Raw genomic sequence first — 16,806 nt, 5'->3', positions numbered from 1 at the left:
TGTGCGCCCTTTTGAAGCAACCCGAAACTTCGCTGCCTGCCCCAAAATAACCCAAACATGCAGGAATCAGCCCTGCTCCTCCTTTCCCATGTCCCCCGTGACAAGTGGGCAATGCCCACTGCCCACGGGGACCGTCCCTCAGCCTCTGGGGTCCCCAGAGGGAGCAGCTCGCGCTTGTCCAGCTCCCTTCCTTCCTCAGGAGAAGGGGCGGCAGTGCCCTATCTCTCCGGCCCTGCTGCCTTTGGCAGCCAGGACGCGGCTCGGCCCTGGAGCCTGCCCGGCAGCCGTGGCCCCGCCAAGCCACGGCCTCTGGGCCTCTGCCCCGGCTGGCGCTGAGCGCAGGCGGCCAGGACACCGCAGCTGAGCCAGCGGGCCGGCTGGGTAAGCAGGCAGGCGGTAAGGAGGCGATGAGGGACGCGAGCACACTCCGCAGACCGGGGGCGCCCGCCGTGAGGAGGCGGCGAGGCCGGGCGGCGCCGACCGCTCCTCCCATCCCGGCGCCGCCAGGGGGCGCTGTGTCCCGCGGGCAGCGCGGCGCCTCGCCAGGGGGCGCTGCCGCTCGGTCGCGGGCGGGGAGAGGCGGCGCTGGCGGGCGGGATCTCTATGGTGACGCCGCACCCGGAAGCGCTCGGGGGCGGCCGCCCCTGCCCGGGCGGGCGGCGCGGGGCTCATGCACGGCGAGGAGCGGTGATGAATATTCATGCCGTAGCGCCCGGGGGGCGGGGTCTCGCCCGGGCGGGTCCGGCCGCGCGCTGATGGCGGGAGGCAGCGCCGGGGCGGGGGGCGCCGGGGCCGGCGGCCGGTGAGGAGGGGGCGGGCCGGGCCGGGCCGGGGGTGCGTGAGGGGCGGGCTCGGGGGTGCCTCCGCGGCCGGGGTCCCGGCGGGGCAGAGGGGAGGTGGGCGCCCCCGAGCGCTCACTGCCGGCCCCCGCGTCTTCCTCCGCTGCAGGCCTGCCCCGCGGCTGGACGGGCTGTTCCTGCGGCGCTTCCTGCGGCTGCAGGCCGTCCTCTTCCCCGGGTGGCCCTCCCCGGGCGTCCTGATGTTCCTGACGCTGCTCGGCGTCGCCTTGCTGGGTGAGCCCGGGGTGGTGGGGATGGGGGGTGCACCCCCCGCCTGCTCCCCGTTCCCCTGTGCTCCCCCCTTTGCCGTGCCACCGCTGTCCTTCATTTCCTTCCCGTGCTTGCCTCTTTCCTCCAGAGCAGCTGGTTGTTTACCAGGTCGGCATCATCCCCAGCCAGTACTACGAGGTCCTAGGGAACAAGGACTTCTCCGGGTTCCAAACGCTGACTGCTGTTGCCCTGACTCTGATTGTGGTGAACTCCATGGTAAGACGGGCCAGAGGCTCCTGTGTCTTGGGAGGGGAGGGCGAGGCTGCCCGTGGCGCCTGGCATGGTCCTGGTGACAGGATCTAGGTCTGTCTGTGTCCCGTTAGATAGCTACCTGTGGGATGAATCACTGGTACAAACTTAGGTTTTATTTCATTTTGGAAAACGCTTGTTCTTCTGACTCATTTCTTCCCGTCTGTCTCCTTGCCCTCATTCCAGCTAAAAAGCTTCGACCAGTTTATCTGCAACATGATGTACGTGAGCTGGAGGAAGTCCCTCACCGAATACCTCCACAGCTGCTACTTCCAGGGCCAGGTCTACTACAGCCTGCATGTGCTGCGCAAGGACATCGATAACCCGTAGGCTGCCTGCAGCTTCTCTCAGCCTCTTGCTTGGCTTCTTGTGGACTGCTCCATGCCTTTTCCTGACTTCTCTGTGTCTCTGGGTAGGGGCTTGAGCCCTAGAAGCTTTTGTCATCTAGGCACAAATACTCTCATCTGCCCTGGGTGGGAAGTGGTACCTGTTGCTGGGAACTCCTGTGACTGCTGGTCATGATGGTTTTAGGGGTAGGATGTTTCTGTTGCGAGGAAAATGGAGGCCTGGCAGAACAGGGATCTAGTGCTGCTATAAAACAAGCTGTCTGCAAAGTCAACCCTTGACACTCAGTGTGACGTTGCAAAGGGCCTGGCTGGAGTCAGAGAGCACTGCCTCTCCTTGCCTTCACGCAGCCAGCGCGTTAGGACGGTCCCTGTTGTTCTGTTTGGACTTCAGCCACCAGAGTCTCCAGCTGAACACAGTTTTGTTTAGTTGGGTTTCTAGTGGTTTTGATAACCCATGGGAGCTATGTCCAGGAAAGGTTTTGTTTTGCACTGTATGAGGGTTGCATTTCCCTTTTCCTGTTCCTAGGAAGGAAACGTCAGGGGCGACTTGAAATATGAGAGGAGGAGGAACATTCAGTCCCTCCTTGCTTATCCCAGCCCACCCCGAGATCCCCTTCCAGTTTGCTTCATGCACTGTCCTGCTTACTGCAGAGCTGCTGATCTACCCGGGCTGTGCAGTGAAGGTCGAATGGCTCCCTTCCTCACAACTGCCTGCTGGCCTTGGCCTTCCAGCCTGTCCTTGCACACAGGATACTGCTGTCACAGTTACACAATTTGAAGAGTTAAAGATCCTCCATTAGACATCATGTGAGAGGTAGAGGCTTTTTTTTCCCTCCAGAGTTTAAAGTTATTATTAAATACTTGCTGAAAAAATATAAACCAGGGGATAACTTTTTCCAAATTGTGTGGCTTTATACAGTTGTTTTGAGACCTCAAGCTCTCTTCTCCTGGAGGGGGCACCCCTGGTCTAGTCACTGCACTGGTGCCATCTCCCACATTGATGGCACCAGAGAACACCAAGCCCAGGGTCCCTGTGAGAAACGGCTGTCTTGCAGGGACTCCTAGGTGTTGCTAATAGTGGTGACCTCAAGGAACTGAAGCAGCCTCTGAGCTTCTGCTGCCCAGTGCTGCTGACTGCCTGTCCTTACCCCTTTGTTGCACAGCGTGATCGTCTGTGTGGCTGCACAGTGAAATCATGCTGGGTATCTCGGATGTTTTTTGTCTATATCGTTTTCAGCCAGACCCATTTCCTGGCTGCTTCTGCTGGCCTAGTGCTGGGAGACAGCCCGAGTAAGAGCAACCAGCTGTGCGCAGGGGGAGCAGCAAGCAAGGAGAGGGCTTAGCTTGGGTCAAACAGCTCTACTGCCAAGCATGAAATCACAGCTTCATGATGCTGATGCACTTTCCAGCTGCTGTCAGGGTTACTCCCACCCTTGTTAAATGTTCATTTCTGATAGTGTTTTGCAGTGGTTGGAGTTGCAAGGAGCGGTTAAAAAGCCATGCCTGTCACCAAGGCATGCAGCGCTTCCCAGGCAGTGTAGCACATTGGCTGTGGCCAGAAGCTCCTGCACGCCTGTCTTTTCCTTTGGCGGGTGGGGAAGGGGAGGACAGAGGCCCCTTGCCACATGACTATCCTGCTCAGGTTTATTTTTAACCAGGGAATGTGTTCACATTGTGCAGTGAAATGCATGAGATAACTAGGTCGATCTGCTCCGCAGCGATAGAGCCAGCTCTCCTGACCTTAGCAGACCGAATGTGTGGGATTGCTGCAGAGTATTTTTCATTACCACCTTGCTTCTCCTGAAACATCCAGTCTTATTGTGTAGTGTCTTTTCTGGTGCCACTACAAAAATTCTCTTTATCTTGCAATTCCTTGATGAGAATTTTTTCCCCGCACCGGGTACTTAGAGAAGGAATTAGAGTGACGAAGTGACCTCCCATTATGCAATGCAAACCAAACTGTGTTAGATGCACGGTGTCATCCATCTAGAAGGAATGAAGGGTGGGTTCTGAGTGGCATGCCAACACTTGCAGCTCCTAGCAGGGCATTTGAGTTTATGTTTATGTGTTATCATTACATGTTGCTTAATAGCTCGTAAAAAGCAATATCCTGCCATGAGTCTATAGCACGACTTAAATTATAACTTTATGGGAACAATTACAGTCTGACGAAAAGGAAAAATGATGGCTGTAAGGTCAGTCAGGGTGAGAGCTGCCCCAAAATTAAATCCATTGCTGCTCCAGGACTGCAAAAGAGTTGAGACATGAATGTCCTTGTGGTTGTATCTGCACTGATGGCTAAGCAGGAGTCCAGCCTTGCTCTTCATTCTGAACTCCAGCATTCACAGTTACGGCCTTTCCACCTGTGCTTAGCACATCATCTGAAGCCATCATCCATGTGCTCTGGACAGATGAGGTGCCGAGGGAATAAATATGCTGAAATCCTTTCTAGTTACCGCAAGTGCAACTCCTGCTCAGCAGTAGGATGGATGGGACTTGAAGGTCTGTCATCCACATGCCTGCTGCTGATGGGGCGAGGAGGCTTGGTGTGCTGCTGCCTGCTCTTGTGGCATGGGGGTGGGTGGAAGCACTTTCTTCCTTGCAGCAAAGGGACAAGAGGGCACTCCATGCAGAGTGAAGGCACCAGCTACTATGGAAGAGTGGCTTTGATGGAAGTGTTTGCAAATATCCAACAGCTGGTGAAGGCCTGGCCTGTGCCCTAACCAGTCCTGGTAGCTACAGTGCCTGAGATGCAACACCAGTACTGAAGGTCTGGGGGAGAGTCAATAGTTCTTGGTAGTACAGGGGTGGGTGGTCCAGGAGAGGAGTAAAGGACAAGGATGCAGAGACCTTTAGTACAGAGTTGGACAATGTTGTTGAAAGTGGAACAAGGGATTAATACAAGGATCAGGGTGAAAGTGACAGCAGGAGCTGGGTGCCAGGAAGGCCCTTGGGCAGGTCCTGCTGGGCCATGGAAATTGTCTCCTATGGGGGAATGGGAGTCACAGCTGCAGGTCCCTCCCGGGTAGGGTTGTTCACCTGCACCCTGTCCTAAGTTCAGGCAGTGGAACAGCCTGGCTTGTGCCCTGTTAGGGCGTTAGTACTGGTTCTTGCTCCTGGGCTTTAACAGTGTCAATGGCTCTTTGTGTTGAGCAGGGACCAGCGCATCAGCCAGGATGTGGAGAGGTTCTGCAGGCAGCTCAGCTCCATGGCCAGCAAGCTCATCATCTCGCCCTTCACGCTGGCCTACTACACGTACCAGTGCTTCCACAGGTAAGGACCCATCCTGGCCCTGCTTTCATGCCTCTTTCCTATGCTCTTTTTTGGAGCCTGGCACCCACATTACAACTCCCCAGACTGACGCTTGTACATGCGGGTGAGTGGTCTCTGCACTCCAAAGGGAATTCTGCCTTGGGGATGCTGGGGTGTGCAGTGCTGTCCCCCAAACCTCTGTGAAAGCCAAGAGAGGTGACAGTTGAGGGCTCTGACTGCTTGAGCCCAAGGGTGCTGGGGTGTTCTTTTGCTTGGATTGTTAGCTGACCTCTCTTTCTCCTCCTCTGTAGCACAGGCTGGCTAGGCCCGGTGAGCATCTTTGGGTATTTCATGATTGGGACAATCGTCAACAAGGTATTGATGAGCCCAATTGTGTCTAAACTTGTGCAGCAGGAAAAACTGGAGGGAGATTTCAGGTGAGTCCCAGCAGAGCAGCATTTTCACTGCCTCTTGGCAGCTCCTGTGAAAGCTGCATTTTTGTCCCCATTCAGTGCTATGTACACAGCTATGCAGCTACTTTTCTTGTCCGTGACTTTCCCCACACTCAGAGAAACCTACTTGCGCAATGCTGCCCCAAAGTCCATGTACTGAGCCCCCGCCACCCCTTTCACTGCCCTGTGTCATGGCAGGCGGTGCCCTTGGTTCAGTCTCCTGGTTCAGTCTCCAGGCTGCTTGCCTGGTCTTTGCTGTTGCTGGTGCCTCTGCTAGGACGTTGGATGTGTTGAAGAAAACTGCACATGGAGCTTCCTTGGGTGCAGATGCAAGTTCAGCAAACCGCATCTACTGGCAGAAATTGGGTTTCTGCTTCACCATTGCCTTCATGAAGTGCCCAAAACAGCACAGTCTTTCCATATGCTCTGTAACTCATCTCCTCCCCTTCCCCTGCAGGGTTGGCTGGGTGTGTGGCAGGGACTTTGCAGCTTTCCCTGGGGCTCAGGGCACCCAGGGACAGCAGCAGAAGCTGGTGTGGCACAGACAGGCCAGACCAGGGCAGTTGGTTGTGGTGATTCTGTATGGTGAAGATGCTGGGCTAGCAAACAGGAGGCCCGAGGGCTGAGAAGATGTGCACAGAGAGTGGGATACCAAACAAATGTGCCATTGAGCTGGCCCAAAATTATGTCACTTTGTGCTAAGCCTTGGTCTCTGGTGCCTTTTTGAGTCTATTAAGTACTTCTGTCAAGAGATGCCTCAGATCCGTGCTCTGACAGATGCAAGATGAGTTTCTTCTAGCAAGGATGTTGGCTGCGTAATTCACTGGGCATTTGTGCACAATCCTGATGATACTTTTTTTGGGTTGTCCAGGTTCAAGCACATGCAGATCCGTGTCAATGCAGAACCAGCTGCTTTCTACAGGTTAGTGGCGTTTATTTCTTTACGTCCTCGTAAGGATCCTCCCAGCTCGGGGCATCCTTGTTGTACTTATGTATCCCAGAGGAGTCCAAGTCCTGTTGGTGCATCTGGAGCTTTCTGTCCCCTCCATCCTGCTGCAGTGTGATACAGCCCTGACACTCTGTTCTCCTTTGCATTCTGTGCATCGTCTGCAGAAATACTCCACAGCAGCTGGAGACAATTGTTTTTTTCTCTGCCTCCCTTCTAACATCCCTAGAGGCCTGGTACAGATTCGGTGCTGGCTTAGAGACCATTGCTGATGTTTTGCCAGGTCCTTACCTGAAAGATTGCTCGAGGTCTTATTGCATCTTGTCAGGATGTTCCCCTGGGGACTTGTTGCAGGTTGCTTCTGGCCCCATCCTGCTGCTGCTAACCTGTGTGTCTTCTGTGGGTATGCTAGCTGTTGCCTGGCCTCCTTACCTCTGCTTGCCCTGTCTGTGCCCTGACCCTCCCAACACTGTACTGCTACTCTCTGTATTTGCTCGGTGCCATTTACCCCAGAGCTGAGCACACAGTCGGGAGCCTGCCAGCACCTCCCTGCTTAGTGATGCCCCGAAGTCTGTTGAGCTGCTGCTCAGAACCTTTAAGGTGTTTCACAGAAATGGCTAGAACCCAGGAAAAGGGCCACGATTTTACTGTAGCTTGTGTTGGGGTGCCTGGTCGGTGGCAGGGCGTCATTGCTCCTCTGTTGTCACATGTCTGCCTTTGCCCTGCACGTTGTGAAATCGCACTCCTGGGAATTTAAGCAAGCAGCAGCTGTCCTGTCTCTGGTCTTCCCTGCTTGTGATCTGTGTTTGGCTCCTTCATGCTGTAACGACTGAGCATTTGAAGTGTTGTGGTGCTGTCCCCAAAGTGGTTTGATTCAAAATCACTGATTTCATAAAGATTTATATTGACAGGCATGAAACTCTGATTTAAATAACTGAAATCAGTCTTGGTTTGCATTGGCAAGTTTGAGTTATTTCTTTGTGGACTGGTTGATTCTTATTGTTTGATAATTTTTCTTAATGGGGAAGATACTCTAATTACATGCCCTTATTTAAGCTGCAGTACCTGTCCTCACAATTTTTAAGTTTTTTATTCTATTACTAAGTAGAAAATGGAAAGTGAATTATTATACCAGAAAATGGAGTGTCTTAACTTCAGTACAGTTCATTAGTAGAAAAGCTTCACTTGGTGGGAAACTAGACTTTAACTGAATTGCACAAAACAGGCATTTTCATGGTATGAATCTTAAGTAAAAATAAAGGAATTTTTTAAAAGGTTGTGTTCCTAGAATCCTGCAAGAGGAGGAGCATGTGGCGAGTGGCTGGTTTTGATTGCCAGACTTCTGTAGCTTGTAGAAGCTGTTAGATCTTGTCCTCTTGCACCTGCCTAGCCATTGTTTTGGTAAAGGAAGAAACAAAACCTGAGCACTGTCACCTTTTTACTTCTTTGGTTTCTAAGCCTTTGGCAAACTTGCTTTAAAAGTGAACTGAATGGGAGGAAAAGCTGAAACCAATACAGCAGTCTTTCCTCATCTGCAAAAGAAATAATAGCTCTGGTCCCTGGTGCCTTCCTCACCTTTAACTCCTTGTGTCCAAGGCTTTGTCCTTTCCAAATACTCGGCAGCAAAGATTGCAGCTCAGTAGTTACCTGAGATGGGTTGTAGGGCAGTAATGCCAAATTGAATTCTAACCGGATGTATTTTTGAGAAAGAAAATGTATTTTTCTAAGAACTGAGAATCTTTAGAACCGAGACTCTTCAAAAATCTTAATTTGTATTTTTTTGTGCAGCTCCTGGCCCTATCTGCTCAGGTCCTAGTGACTCCCCTGTTGCGTGGACCATGGTGGGAGCGTGGGTGTGTGCTGGGCACAAGCGTGTGTTGGGTGGCAGGGGCAATAGCTGCCACAGCAGGTGGTAGTCTGGAGTGAGACGTGGAGCGCTCTCTGCATTTTGCCACCTGAGGGCAGCCCAGCCCTTGCGAAGGAGCAGAAGGAGCTGCCACGCTTGCTGAAGGTGGTGGTTTAGAGCCAAGATGTGCCTCCCTGCTACTGTCTCAGCCTGGCCGTGGGAGCATCACCGCTAGCTCGGGTGATGGGCAACCCCCTGATGCCTGCAGAGATGCCCCTGGGAAAGGGGGGGCTCTGGGGCTGGGGTCACCCGCACTGGGGGCTGCACTGCTCAGGGCTTGTCCATTCCCCACTCCTCCGGGGGGGGAACGGGAAGAGGCAGACTGGGGCTGCTGGCCATGCAGGCGGTGTTGGCTTGCTGTCACCTTCTGGACTCTCCTGTGCCCTCTCCTTTCTGGCTTCAGCTGTGTAGTGGTGCTGTCCCTCTCTTCCAACCAGGCTCTGCTTGGAAAGTGTGTGTGACCCTGGGTGTGCATTGCTCTAGGCTGGGGCCTCGCTGACAGTGTCTGGCCTTGCCTCACCTCCTCCTGTATGCAACATCAGCATCCACGGGCTCTGGGAGAGATTTGCAGGGCTGCTTGTTTCAGCCAGAGTTTCTCGGTGAAGCTCTTCAGGAAGGTGCTCTTGGCTGTTCAGTTCCTGCTCAACAAAGAGCTTGTTGCTTGGAGGCTAAGGTGTGAGACCTTTTCCAAGCCTCAGTCCTAAAGCCCATGCTTTGTCCTTATTGTGGTGCTCCTGGGATGGCTGTGGCATGTTGCAATCTTATTTTACAGGGCCGGTCGAGTGGAGCACATGCGCACGGACCGGAGGCTGCAGAGCCTGCTGCAGACCCAGAGGGAGCTGATAGGCAAGGAGCTGTGGCTATACAGTGAGTGGGGAGTTTGGGGGATGAAGTGGGGTGTGTGGTAGCTCCATTGCGGTGGCCCACAGGCTTGGGAACCCTACTGCTAGAGCAGCAGTGCTGGGTTTTCCTCTTCTGCCTCTTGCTGGTGCATGAAAGCCCTAAGGGTGAACAGAGGGTGCCTCCTGCAGTCCTAAATGGGAATCCTGTTGTGAAAAAGCCTCGCAGAGAGCAAAGTTGTGGAGGACCCAGCTAAGTCAGAGAACGCAAGCCCCAAAAGGGGAATCTGCAGGAATCTGTGCTGTTTGTGGGGCAGGTGTTCAATGGCCAGGAAGAGAGGGAAGGGCTTGAGCTTTGGGGAAGAAGACTCTGGATGTGTGGTTGGGAGCTGTGGAAACTTCTTTCCTATAGAGCCTGTCCCTTGAGCATAGTTGTCCCCTGACAATCTCCCTTCTCCCACTGTCACTGGGTCCAGGTGCGGGTGTTAAATGACCACTATCAAGGCAGCTCTTCCTCATCTCACCAGCATAGTGAGCTTAGCAACGTAAGGGAGGGAGAGCCACGAATGCAGATATCTCTGGGAGTTTGGGGTCTTAAGTCTTTCTGCCTGTCCTGTGCTCTAAGACAGACTTCACAGCCAACCATCTCGCCCCAGAGCTTCCTTTTTGCCCTCCCTTCTGTTTCTTGTGAGTCAGCAAGGCCCCTGAAGAGTAGAAACAAGCAGGCAAAGTGGCTTTTCTCCCATGGTTCCTGAGCTGTGTGTCTGGACGATGTTTCTCTGCTCAGGGGCCTGTCCCAAAGTGCTCTTTGCTTGGCAAATGGATTTTCACCCTGGTGCTTGTGCTGTCCTGTGAAATGGGTTCTTCTGCTCTGGTGCATTGTGAAGGACTGAGACAAGACCATGGGTCTTCCTCTGACTGGGCTCAGGGGCTGCACTTGAGCCTGGCTAGGACAGAGGTTACCACCTTTAGTCACTGTCTTCTCTCAATGCGCTTCTGTCTAGTTGGGATCAACACCTTTGACTACCTGGGCAGCATCCTGAGCTACGTGGTCATTGCCATTCCCATCTTTTCTGGGGTCTACAGTGACCTGAGTCCAACAGAACTCAGTGCCCTCGTCAGCAAGGTGAGCTAAGGGTCATCTCCCAGACTGCATTGTGGAGGGTGAGCAGGCACTGAGGATGGAGGTTTTGTGTGGGGCTGGTGGCATTGGGGCTGGATAACCTGCAGCAATTGACCTTTAGGTTAGACTGTCCCTGCCCATGGTGGCATGGAAATGGGAGCTTGGAGCCAGCTGGTGTATGATTAACCTGGGGGCGAGAGTTGTCAAGGACACCTCTATGTAAGTGTTTCCTAGCTCAGACCTCTACGTCTAAAAAAAATCCGGGAGGTCAGAAAGCCTCTGGCTTTCAGCAGTGTGGGTGGGGATTGAGTCCGCACAGTGCTGCAGGTCCAGGTTATGCCCTGGGCTGCTGCCCGCAGTGAGCCTGGCCACCTGCGAGGCTGAACTGGCTTGCATTCGCCTTCCTGACCTGACTTGTTCCCAGATACTCAAAACTGGCTTGTGATAGAGAATGCAGATCTAAAAATAGCCAAGTGGGCACTGCAGGCTGAGTCACCCTGCTCTGAGCCATGTACGGTGGTGGGGCAGGGCTGGTGGCATGGATCTGCGCGACTTAGATGGGGCAGTGTGCGGGGTCCTGGGCTGGCCAACAGGTACTCTGCAGACACCATCCCTGGGTGGCAGGAGATGCATCCACCTGGCAAAAACTGCTGTACTGAGCAGGGAAGCCCTGCTCCATTCAAATATGGTCATCTTTTCCTTCACTCCCACCGCCCTGGGTGACTTTTCCACCCCTCCTTCATCTTGCTGGCACTGCTGACATGGCCAAATGTCTGGGCTCCTTGGCTGCCTCCTTGCAGCCATGGAGGAAGGAACAGTGCCCCAGCTCAGCACTGACTCTTGCTCTGGTGTGTGATTTCTCCCCAGAATGCCTTTGTTTCCATCTACCTCATCAGCTGCTTCAGCCAGCTCATAGATGTCTCCAGCACCGTGACCGATGTAGCTGGTTACACGCACAGGTGAGCTTCTTTGCAGGCAGGTCTCTGCAGGAAAGGGAAGTGCAGGACAAGACTCTGCCCAGATCTGTGCTAAATAAATAAGGAAGCAGCTGCTTGTGAGCAAGCACAGATAAGTTTGGATATTGTCAGGAGGCTGCTGGAGTTGCCCCTGGCATTCATGCAGCATTTTGTTTGTCTAGGATTGGTGAACTGCAGGAGACCTTGCTGAGCCTTGGCAGAAAGAAAAATGGTAACTACTCAGAAGCCAAAGCCAGCTGGGATTTGGATGGGTGAGTCTCCTTTCAGCAACTGGCTGGCTTGTAGCTTACATGTCAGAGTGTGGGGCTGTCATGCAGTGGAGTGGCCCTTGGTGTCACAGCCTGTTGCATGCAGTTCGTTGGAGCAGGCAGTGCTCACTGTGGTTTGTCATTCCCGGGGCATGTGGGGCAGGGCTGCTGTCACAGAGGCACAGGAGGTCTAAGGTGTCTGATCTTTGCCAGTCTCAGCGTGATCGCTTACCCCCAGATCTCTCCTCCTTTGTCTTGGTGGTGGCTCAGCAGCCGTTCTGGAGAGGACCCAGTGCCAAGGGACACAGCTTTCCTTCTGGAACGAGTGACGCTCTCGGTGCCATCCTCTGGCAAGCTGCTCATCAAGGACTTGAGCCTCAGGATCTCACAAGGAAACAGTGTGATGATTGTGGGGAACACTGGCACAGGGAAGACATCTCTCCTGAGGGTCCTTGGGGGACTCTGGGAGAGCACACTGGGTAAGGACTGCTGCTCACCGCAGCCTTCTCATTCTCAGCCAGGGCTGCCCTGAGTTTGGAAGGTGGCAGTGTGGGGTTATGAGGCCAGTGCGACCTTGTGATGTATGGTGATGTGTGGTGAATGTGTCACTGATGTATCTCTATCGCATACTCTGCTCTGGCTCTCATTGCTTTGCCCTGTGTTGTAAATACACCTTTTGTGGGATTTGTTGCCTACTTCATGGAGCAGGACTGCACAGGGGGCAGTGGGGAGTTGCTGGCTGGCGCCGCAGGCTTGGCATGAGTGTGTCTCTGTGCAGGGAGCATTGAGATGCTGACCTGCTTTGGCCCCCGGGGAGTGGTGTTCCTGCCGCAGCGGCCCTTCTTCACCGACGGAAGCCTGCGTGAGCAGGTAAGCCCAGGGGCTGCCTCTACTCTGGCCCCAGCTCTGCTCCCAGCTGTGGTCGTGTCCTGTGAACCTGTGTGCTGCAGAAAGGCCTGCAAGAGGGAGGATGCCTGTGGCTGCTCCTTCCCTCGTGCCTGAGTTCATGCCACCGCCATTGCATCTCTGATGGACTGTATCCAGCTCCCTCTGACATGGCTTCTTTTGCTCTGTTAAACAGGTGATCTATCCCCTGAAGGAGATCTATCCAGTTTCAGGTGTGTGGAAATTCATTACAGCAATTAGCCAGCCCTGTGGTGTCAGGTCCCTGTCCTGTACGCAGTGCAGCTTCTCTCCTACCATACCTCATCAGGAGCGCTCATCCATTTAATTTTTGTTGCTCTCTGCTTTTCCCTGGAAGATTTATCTTAGTGTAGGTTAAGGACAGCTCTGTGTTCCCTCCCTTTTGGGAGGGAACATTTTCTCTTGATAAGAACATATTCTCTTGATGCAACGAGGACAAGCTGGCCATGCTCTGCATGTTGTGCTAGACGTGATATATGTTGAGGCACCTTGCTGTTGGGATACATCTGTCTGGTACAACCTGCCTTTGAGCAAGCCATGTTTGCCTTCATCTCATTTTCCATCCAGCTCCGTCTTTCACTGTTCCTCTTTTTCAAATGATGTCCCAGGGCCTTGCATGCTGTCAAGGTCAGTCTACATGGATTCTTTCCCCTGCCCTCTTCCCAAGCCAGACCACACGTGCTCTGCTGTGCCTTGCAGATGTCCAGGTTTAAGTTTCTGTCTGAGTGAAGCAGTGTCATGTGCTGCTTTCAAACACTTGGGAGTCACAGTCTTGCAGAGAGTAACTGCAGCCATCAGCCACTGTTGTGGCTCTTCAGCAGCTTCAGAGAGGTCCATGGCAGATGCACAGCCCTTCTGCTCAGCTTCTGTAGTTGCTGACTGTACCAGCTCAAGTGTATGTTCTGCTCCACAGCTTGTTCACCCTGAGGTTTTTCTCGTCCCACGTAGGATGCTTTTGCTGGCTGTTACCCAAGCCCTACTCCCATGACTCCACCACCTGCAGCATACAGTGGGCAGTCAGCCATAAGAGAGCAGCAGGTGGGCAGGGCCTTGGCAATTGAAGCCTGGATCCTTGTGTTCTGGCTGCGTCCGTCTGTGACCATGGACTGCGCCAAGTCTCAGGTGTATCTGTGGAGCCCAGCTCCCTCCTGGCATGCTGCTCACAGGCACGGTTAACATTTTTAAGGAAGGTCAGTCTTCGGGAGATCTCTGTGCCAAAGCTCAGGACCTGATATAGTTAAGTGGTCGAGTCAGCTACACTGGCCCTCAGGAGATCCTCCAATCCTTCCCTCCTGCCCCACTGACTCCTCCTTGCAGCTCCTCCTCAGCACACATTGCCTCTGCTTATGCTTTACTGCTTTCTCCCCTAGGGTCTGCAGATGACGAGAGAATTGTGCGATTCCTGGAGCTGGCTGGGCTGGTGAGTCCCTGGTAGTGCTGCTGCCTTCTTTCCTGGTGCTGCCAGCAAGGGAAGAAGGGATCAGGTTTTGTGGCAGTACAGCATGACCGTGTGCTGGACGCATGTGGGAACGTTGTCTGCAGCTGGGACAGGACTGTCCATGGGACAGGTAGAGGAGGAGGGATATGGAGCAACTTCAGCTCAAGTGGGAAGAGAGAGAGTAGCAGGAATGGGGTGGTTATGCTCAGGGCCGTGGGCTGACAGGGTTGGGGCTGTGTTCACAAGGCTGCTGTGCTCTGTGCAGACTGATTTGCTGGTGAGGGCTGGAGGACTGGACAAGCAGGTGGACTGGAACTGGTAAGGGAGCTCACCATCTGCGTGAATTTGGGTGATCCCTGTGGGTGGGGAACACTTCTAAGCAGAAGCACGTTGCTGCTGGGCCTACGGACAGCTGTGTCCTGTGGGAGGTGAGCAGTACACAGGGGCAAAGCCTTCATGCCCCAAGCGTCAATGCCAACAATCACCAGCCATGCTGCAGGCATGCAGGCAGCTGACTGTGCATAGGGGTCCAGAGCCAGTCCCAGTGTGGAGGAGGGCATGGGGGGGACACAGAGACAGTTGCTTGCTGGGGTCTCTGATAATCAGCAACCATAAGCTCTTCAGCAAAGGAGCTGAGGGAGATTTTGAATCTTGACCCTGCTGCAGGTATGACATCCTGTCCCCAGGGGAGATGCAGAGGCTCTCGTTTGCGCGGCTCTTCTACCTCCAGCCAAAATATGCGGGTGAGTGAGTGACTGTGAAAGAAAAGGCGGGGGGAGGGGGGCGGGAAGAGGCAGGGCCTTTGGAATAAAGAGAAGCTGGTACAGAGACAGCTCATGAAATCCCTTCTTTGCTAGGAACATGCTTCGTCTTGGCCATTATTTTAGCAGCATAGCACACAGAGGATTCGGGGGTGAAAACATTTTGTTGTCTGTGTGGAGGGTGGTAAATCAAGAGGCTATATATAAGACATTCTCTTCTTAGGGAACTAGTGATTAATGTTCTTGGTCCAGGTCCAATGGCACCTGAAGAAGCCCCCTCTCAGCCTGCTCACCAGTTGCCACATAAAGAAGCATGTGTGCTAGGGAGTGTGGCATCAGCTGCCACATCTGAAGCTCGTGAACCTCTGTAGGGTTGTGGAAGCAATGTGGGAACGTGTAACGCAGCTGTAACGCAGCAAAAGAAGACAAGGAGCAGTGGGAGAAATGGTCCTGAGAGATCACAGAAGCGGTCCCATTAGCAGATGGGGCTAATTCCTTTGCAGACCTAGATTGCTAGTGACTGCTGGGTACTGGGGGGGCTGTTGGAGGACTTGTCACGAGGACCAGGGTGGGTGTGGGTGAACAGAGGCAGTGTTGGTAGCAAGTAGCCGCATGTAAGTACCTCTCTTCCCCTGAAGCCTGCAGCACGCCTCGGTGCTGTCTGGGCAGAAGGAACCTGTGGATTGCAAACTAAAAGCTGTAGAGATGATGTAAAACAAATTGAATTAATCTGCTCCAGATCTGTAGTATTTACCCTTAGTTGACAGGAAGGTGCCTCAGGCTGTCCTGGGTGCTCCAGGTAGCGTCTGGGCTGGAGGCGTGCACAGGCTGCTGCTCAGCCCGGCACTCTGGCACACAGCCTGCCTTGAGAAGGTCGCATCTTGGCTTTCACAACAGTGGGAACAAGGCAGTGGCTGGCAGCTGTTGAGGGAGAGGAGTGGGGTGAACGGTGCTGTTTGGGTGGATTAGAGGCCTTGTGGGGAAGGTTTCCCAGTTGACTGACACCAGTTGTGCCAGAGGAAAATCAGGGTCCTTGGGCTTCTCCTCACTTGCCTTCTGCAGATGCTCTTGGTGAACTCTGGTTAATATGTGAAATGTTCTTGGCAGTTGCTGCTCTTTTGCCTAGGGGGAGATGACTGGTCGGGAGAGGATTTGTGGGGCTTACGACTTTTCTCTCAGTGCTAGATGAAGCCACCAGCGCCCTGACAGAAGAGGTGGAGCATGAACTGTACCGTGTGTGCCTTCAGCTGGGCATGACGCTAATCAGCGTGGGACACAGGGCCAGCCTGGAAAAGGTGAGATGGGGAGACAGTGCTCCACGCCTCCCTGGTGGTGGCAAGACAGGGGAGGTAGAGAGGGTCCCTGGCAAGCAGAGGGGAGTGACTGAGGCTGGAGAGCCTCACTGTGGGAGGACATGCCCTTGCAGAGACATCCCTCAGTCATTGTGTTATTGAATTGCAGTTCCATAGCTGGATTTTGAAACTTCATGGGGAGGGAAGATGGGAGCTCACCCGATGCGATAAGATGAAGCGGCTCCCAGCTGGGGAAGGATGCTGAAAAACATGCCCTTGTCTGGCCAGCTGTAGAACCTGCACACGCGTGGGAGAGCTCTGAATAGCAGACACGGAGCTGCCGAGCCAGCAGCTGTTAACGAGGGATTCATCCAGTGCAAGACCAGTTCTGGATTTTGCTGATGGACACAGAGCCAAGTCTGAACTCATGGTGTGGGGTTCTGCCAGGAGCAGACACATCTATGCCATCCTTCTCCCAGCCCCCTTCTCCTGCCTCCCTGCCTCTCATGGGGGAAAGGACTGAGCTGCTAGGCTGCCCAAAGAGAAGATGCTTCCTCATGAGGCTTGTAGAAGCAATGGCCAGAGGAACCTCCACTTGTCCACGATGCAGTGGTGTGAGGCTAGGATGCAGCCTCCTGTTCTGCCCTCTGTGCCTCGCTAGGACCTCTGTCTCTTTGATACACAGCTCTGCAGAACAGACTTCTGTACCTGTGGCTTTGTTGAGGGTTATGCTCCCCAGCAGGAGCCAAGGGATGCACTGTAAGGGGAGGAGAATGCTGGCACAGGCAAGGGGCATGTCTCTGCTCTCCTTATGACACAGGGCTACAGGTCAAAGGAACATTTTTGTATTAAAATCTGGGGCCTGTTTTCCAACAATGTTTATGGAGAAGAATCAATATTTGTTAACCAGACTGCTGCATCTTTTCCTTCTGGGGTTTGCTTT

General features: G+C 53.8%; 1 protein-coding gene across 9 annotated transcripts; it reads left to right on the top strand.

Annotated features, from left to right (window-relative positions):
- The first annotated feature begins 578 nt into the window (after positions 1-578).
- ABCD4 (ATP binding cassette subfamily D member 4) lies at positions 579-16,741 on the top strand. 9 transcript variants are annotated; one of them, XM_075503232.1, is made up of 19 exons: positions 579-687; positions 949-1,073; positions 1,198-1,325; positions 1,545-1,684; positions 4,862-4,978; positions 5,269-5,394; positions 6,281-6,331; positions 9,034-9,128; positions 10,105-10,226; positions 11,091-11,182; positions 11,362-11,451; positions 11,719-11,927; positions 12,227-12,318; positions 12,530-12,566; positions 13,743-13,792; positions 14,076-14,128; positions 14,477-14,553; positions 15,751-15,866; positions 16,033-16,741. In XM_075503232.1, the coding sequence occupies exons 1-19, from the start codon at positions 671-673 to the stop codon at positions 16,126-16,128; spliced, it is 1,833 nt and encodes a 610-aa protein (XP_075359347.1). In that variant the 5' UTR covers positions 579-670; the 3' UTR covers positions 16,129-16,741. The 9 variants fall into 9 exon arrangements, with proteins under 9 accessions (XP_075359347.1, XP_075359346.1, XP_075359351.1 ...); XM_075503231.1 differs by having other exon boundaries at positions 640-690; XM_075503233.1 differs by lacking the exon at positions 579-687 and adding an exon at positions 707-802 and having other exon boundaries at positions 16,011-16,136.
- The last annotated feature ends 65 nt before the right edge of the window (positions 16,742-16,806 follow it).

Source organism: Mycteria americana, chromosome 5 (assembly GCF_035582795.1).
Source record: "Mycteria americana isolate JAX WOST 10 ecotype Jacksonville Zoo and Gardens chromosome 5, USCA_MyAme_1.0, whole genome shotgun sequence".
In the NCBI taxonomy this organism is placed as follows: Eukaryota; Metazoa; Chordata; class Aves; order Ciconiiformes; family Ciconiidae; genus Mycteria; species Mycteria americana.
This window is presented reverse-complemented; position numbering and strand designations above follow the sequence as displayed.

Bases quoted from the DNA above. Each gene is read 5' to 3' on its own strand.
- ABCD4 (XM_075503229.1), top strand. From the start codon at position 756: ATGGCGGGAGGCAGCGCCGGGGCGGGGGGCGCCGGGGCCGGCGGCCG. The intron at 11,928-12,226 runs GTAAGGACTGCT...GTCTCTGTGCAG, and splicing joins ACTCTGGGAGAGCACACTGG to GGAGCATTGAGATGCTGACC. The intron at 14,554-15,750 runs GTGAGTGAGTGA...CTTTTCTCTCAG, and splicing joins CCTCCAGCCAAAATATGCGG to TGCTAGATGAAGCCACCAGC.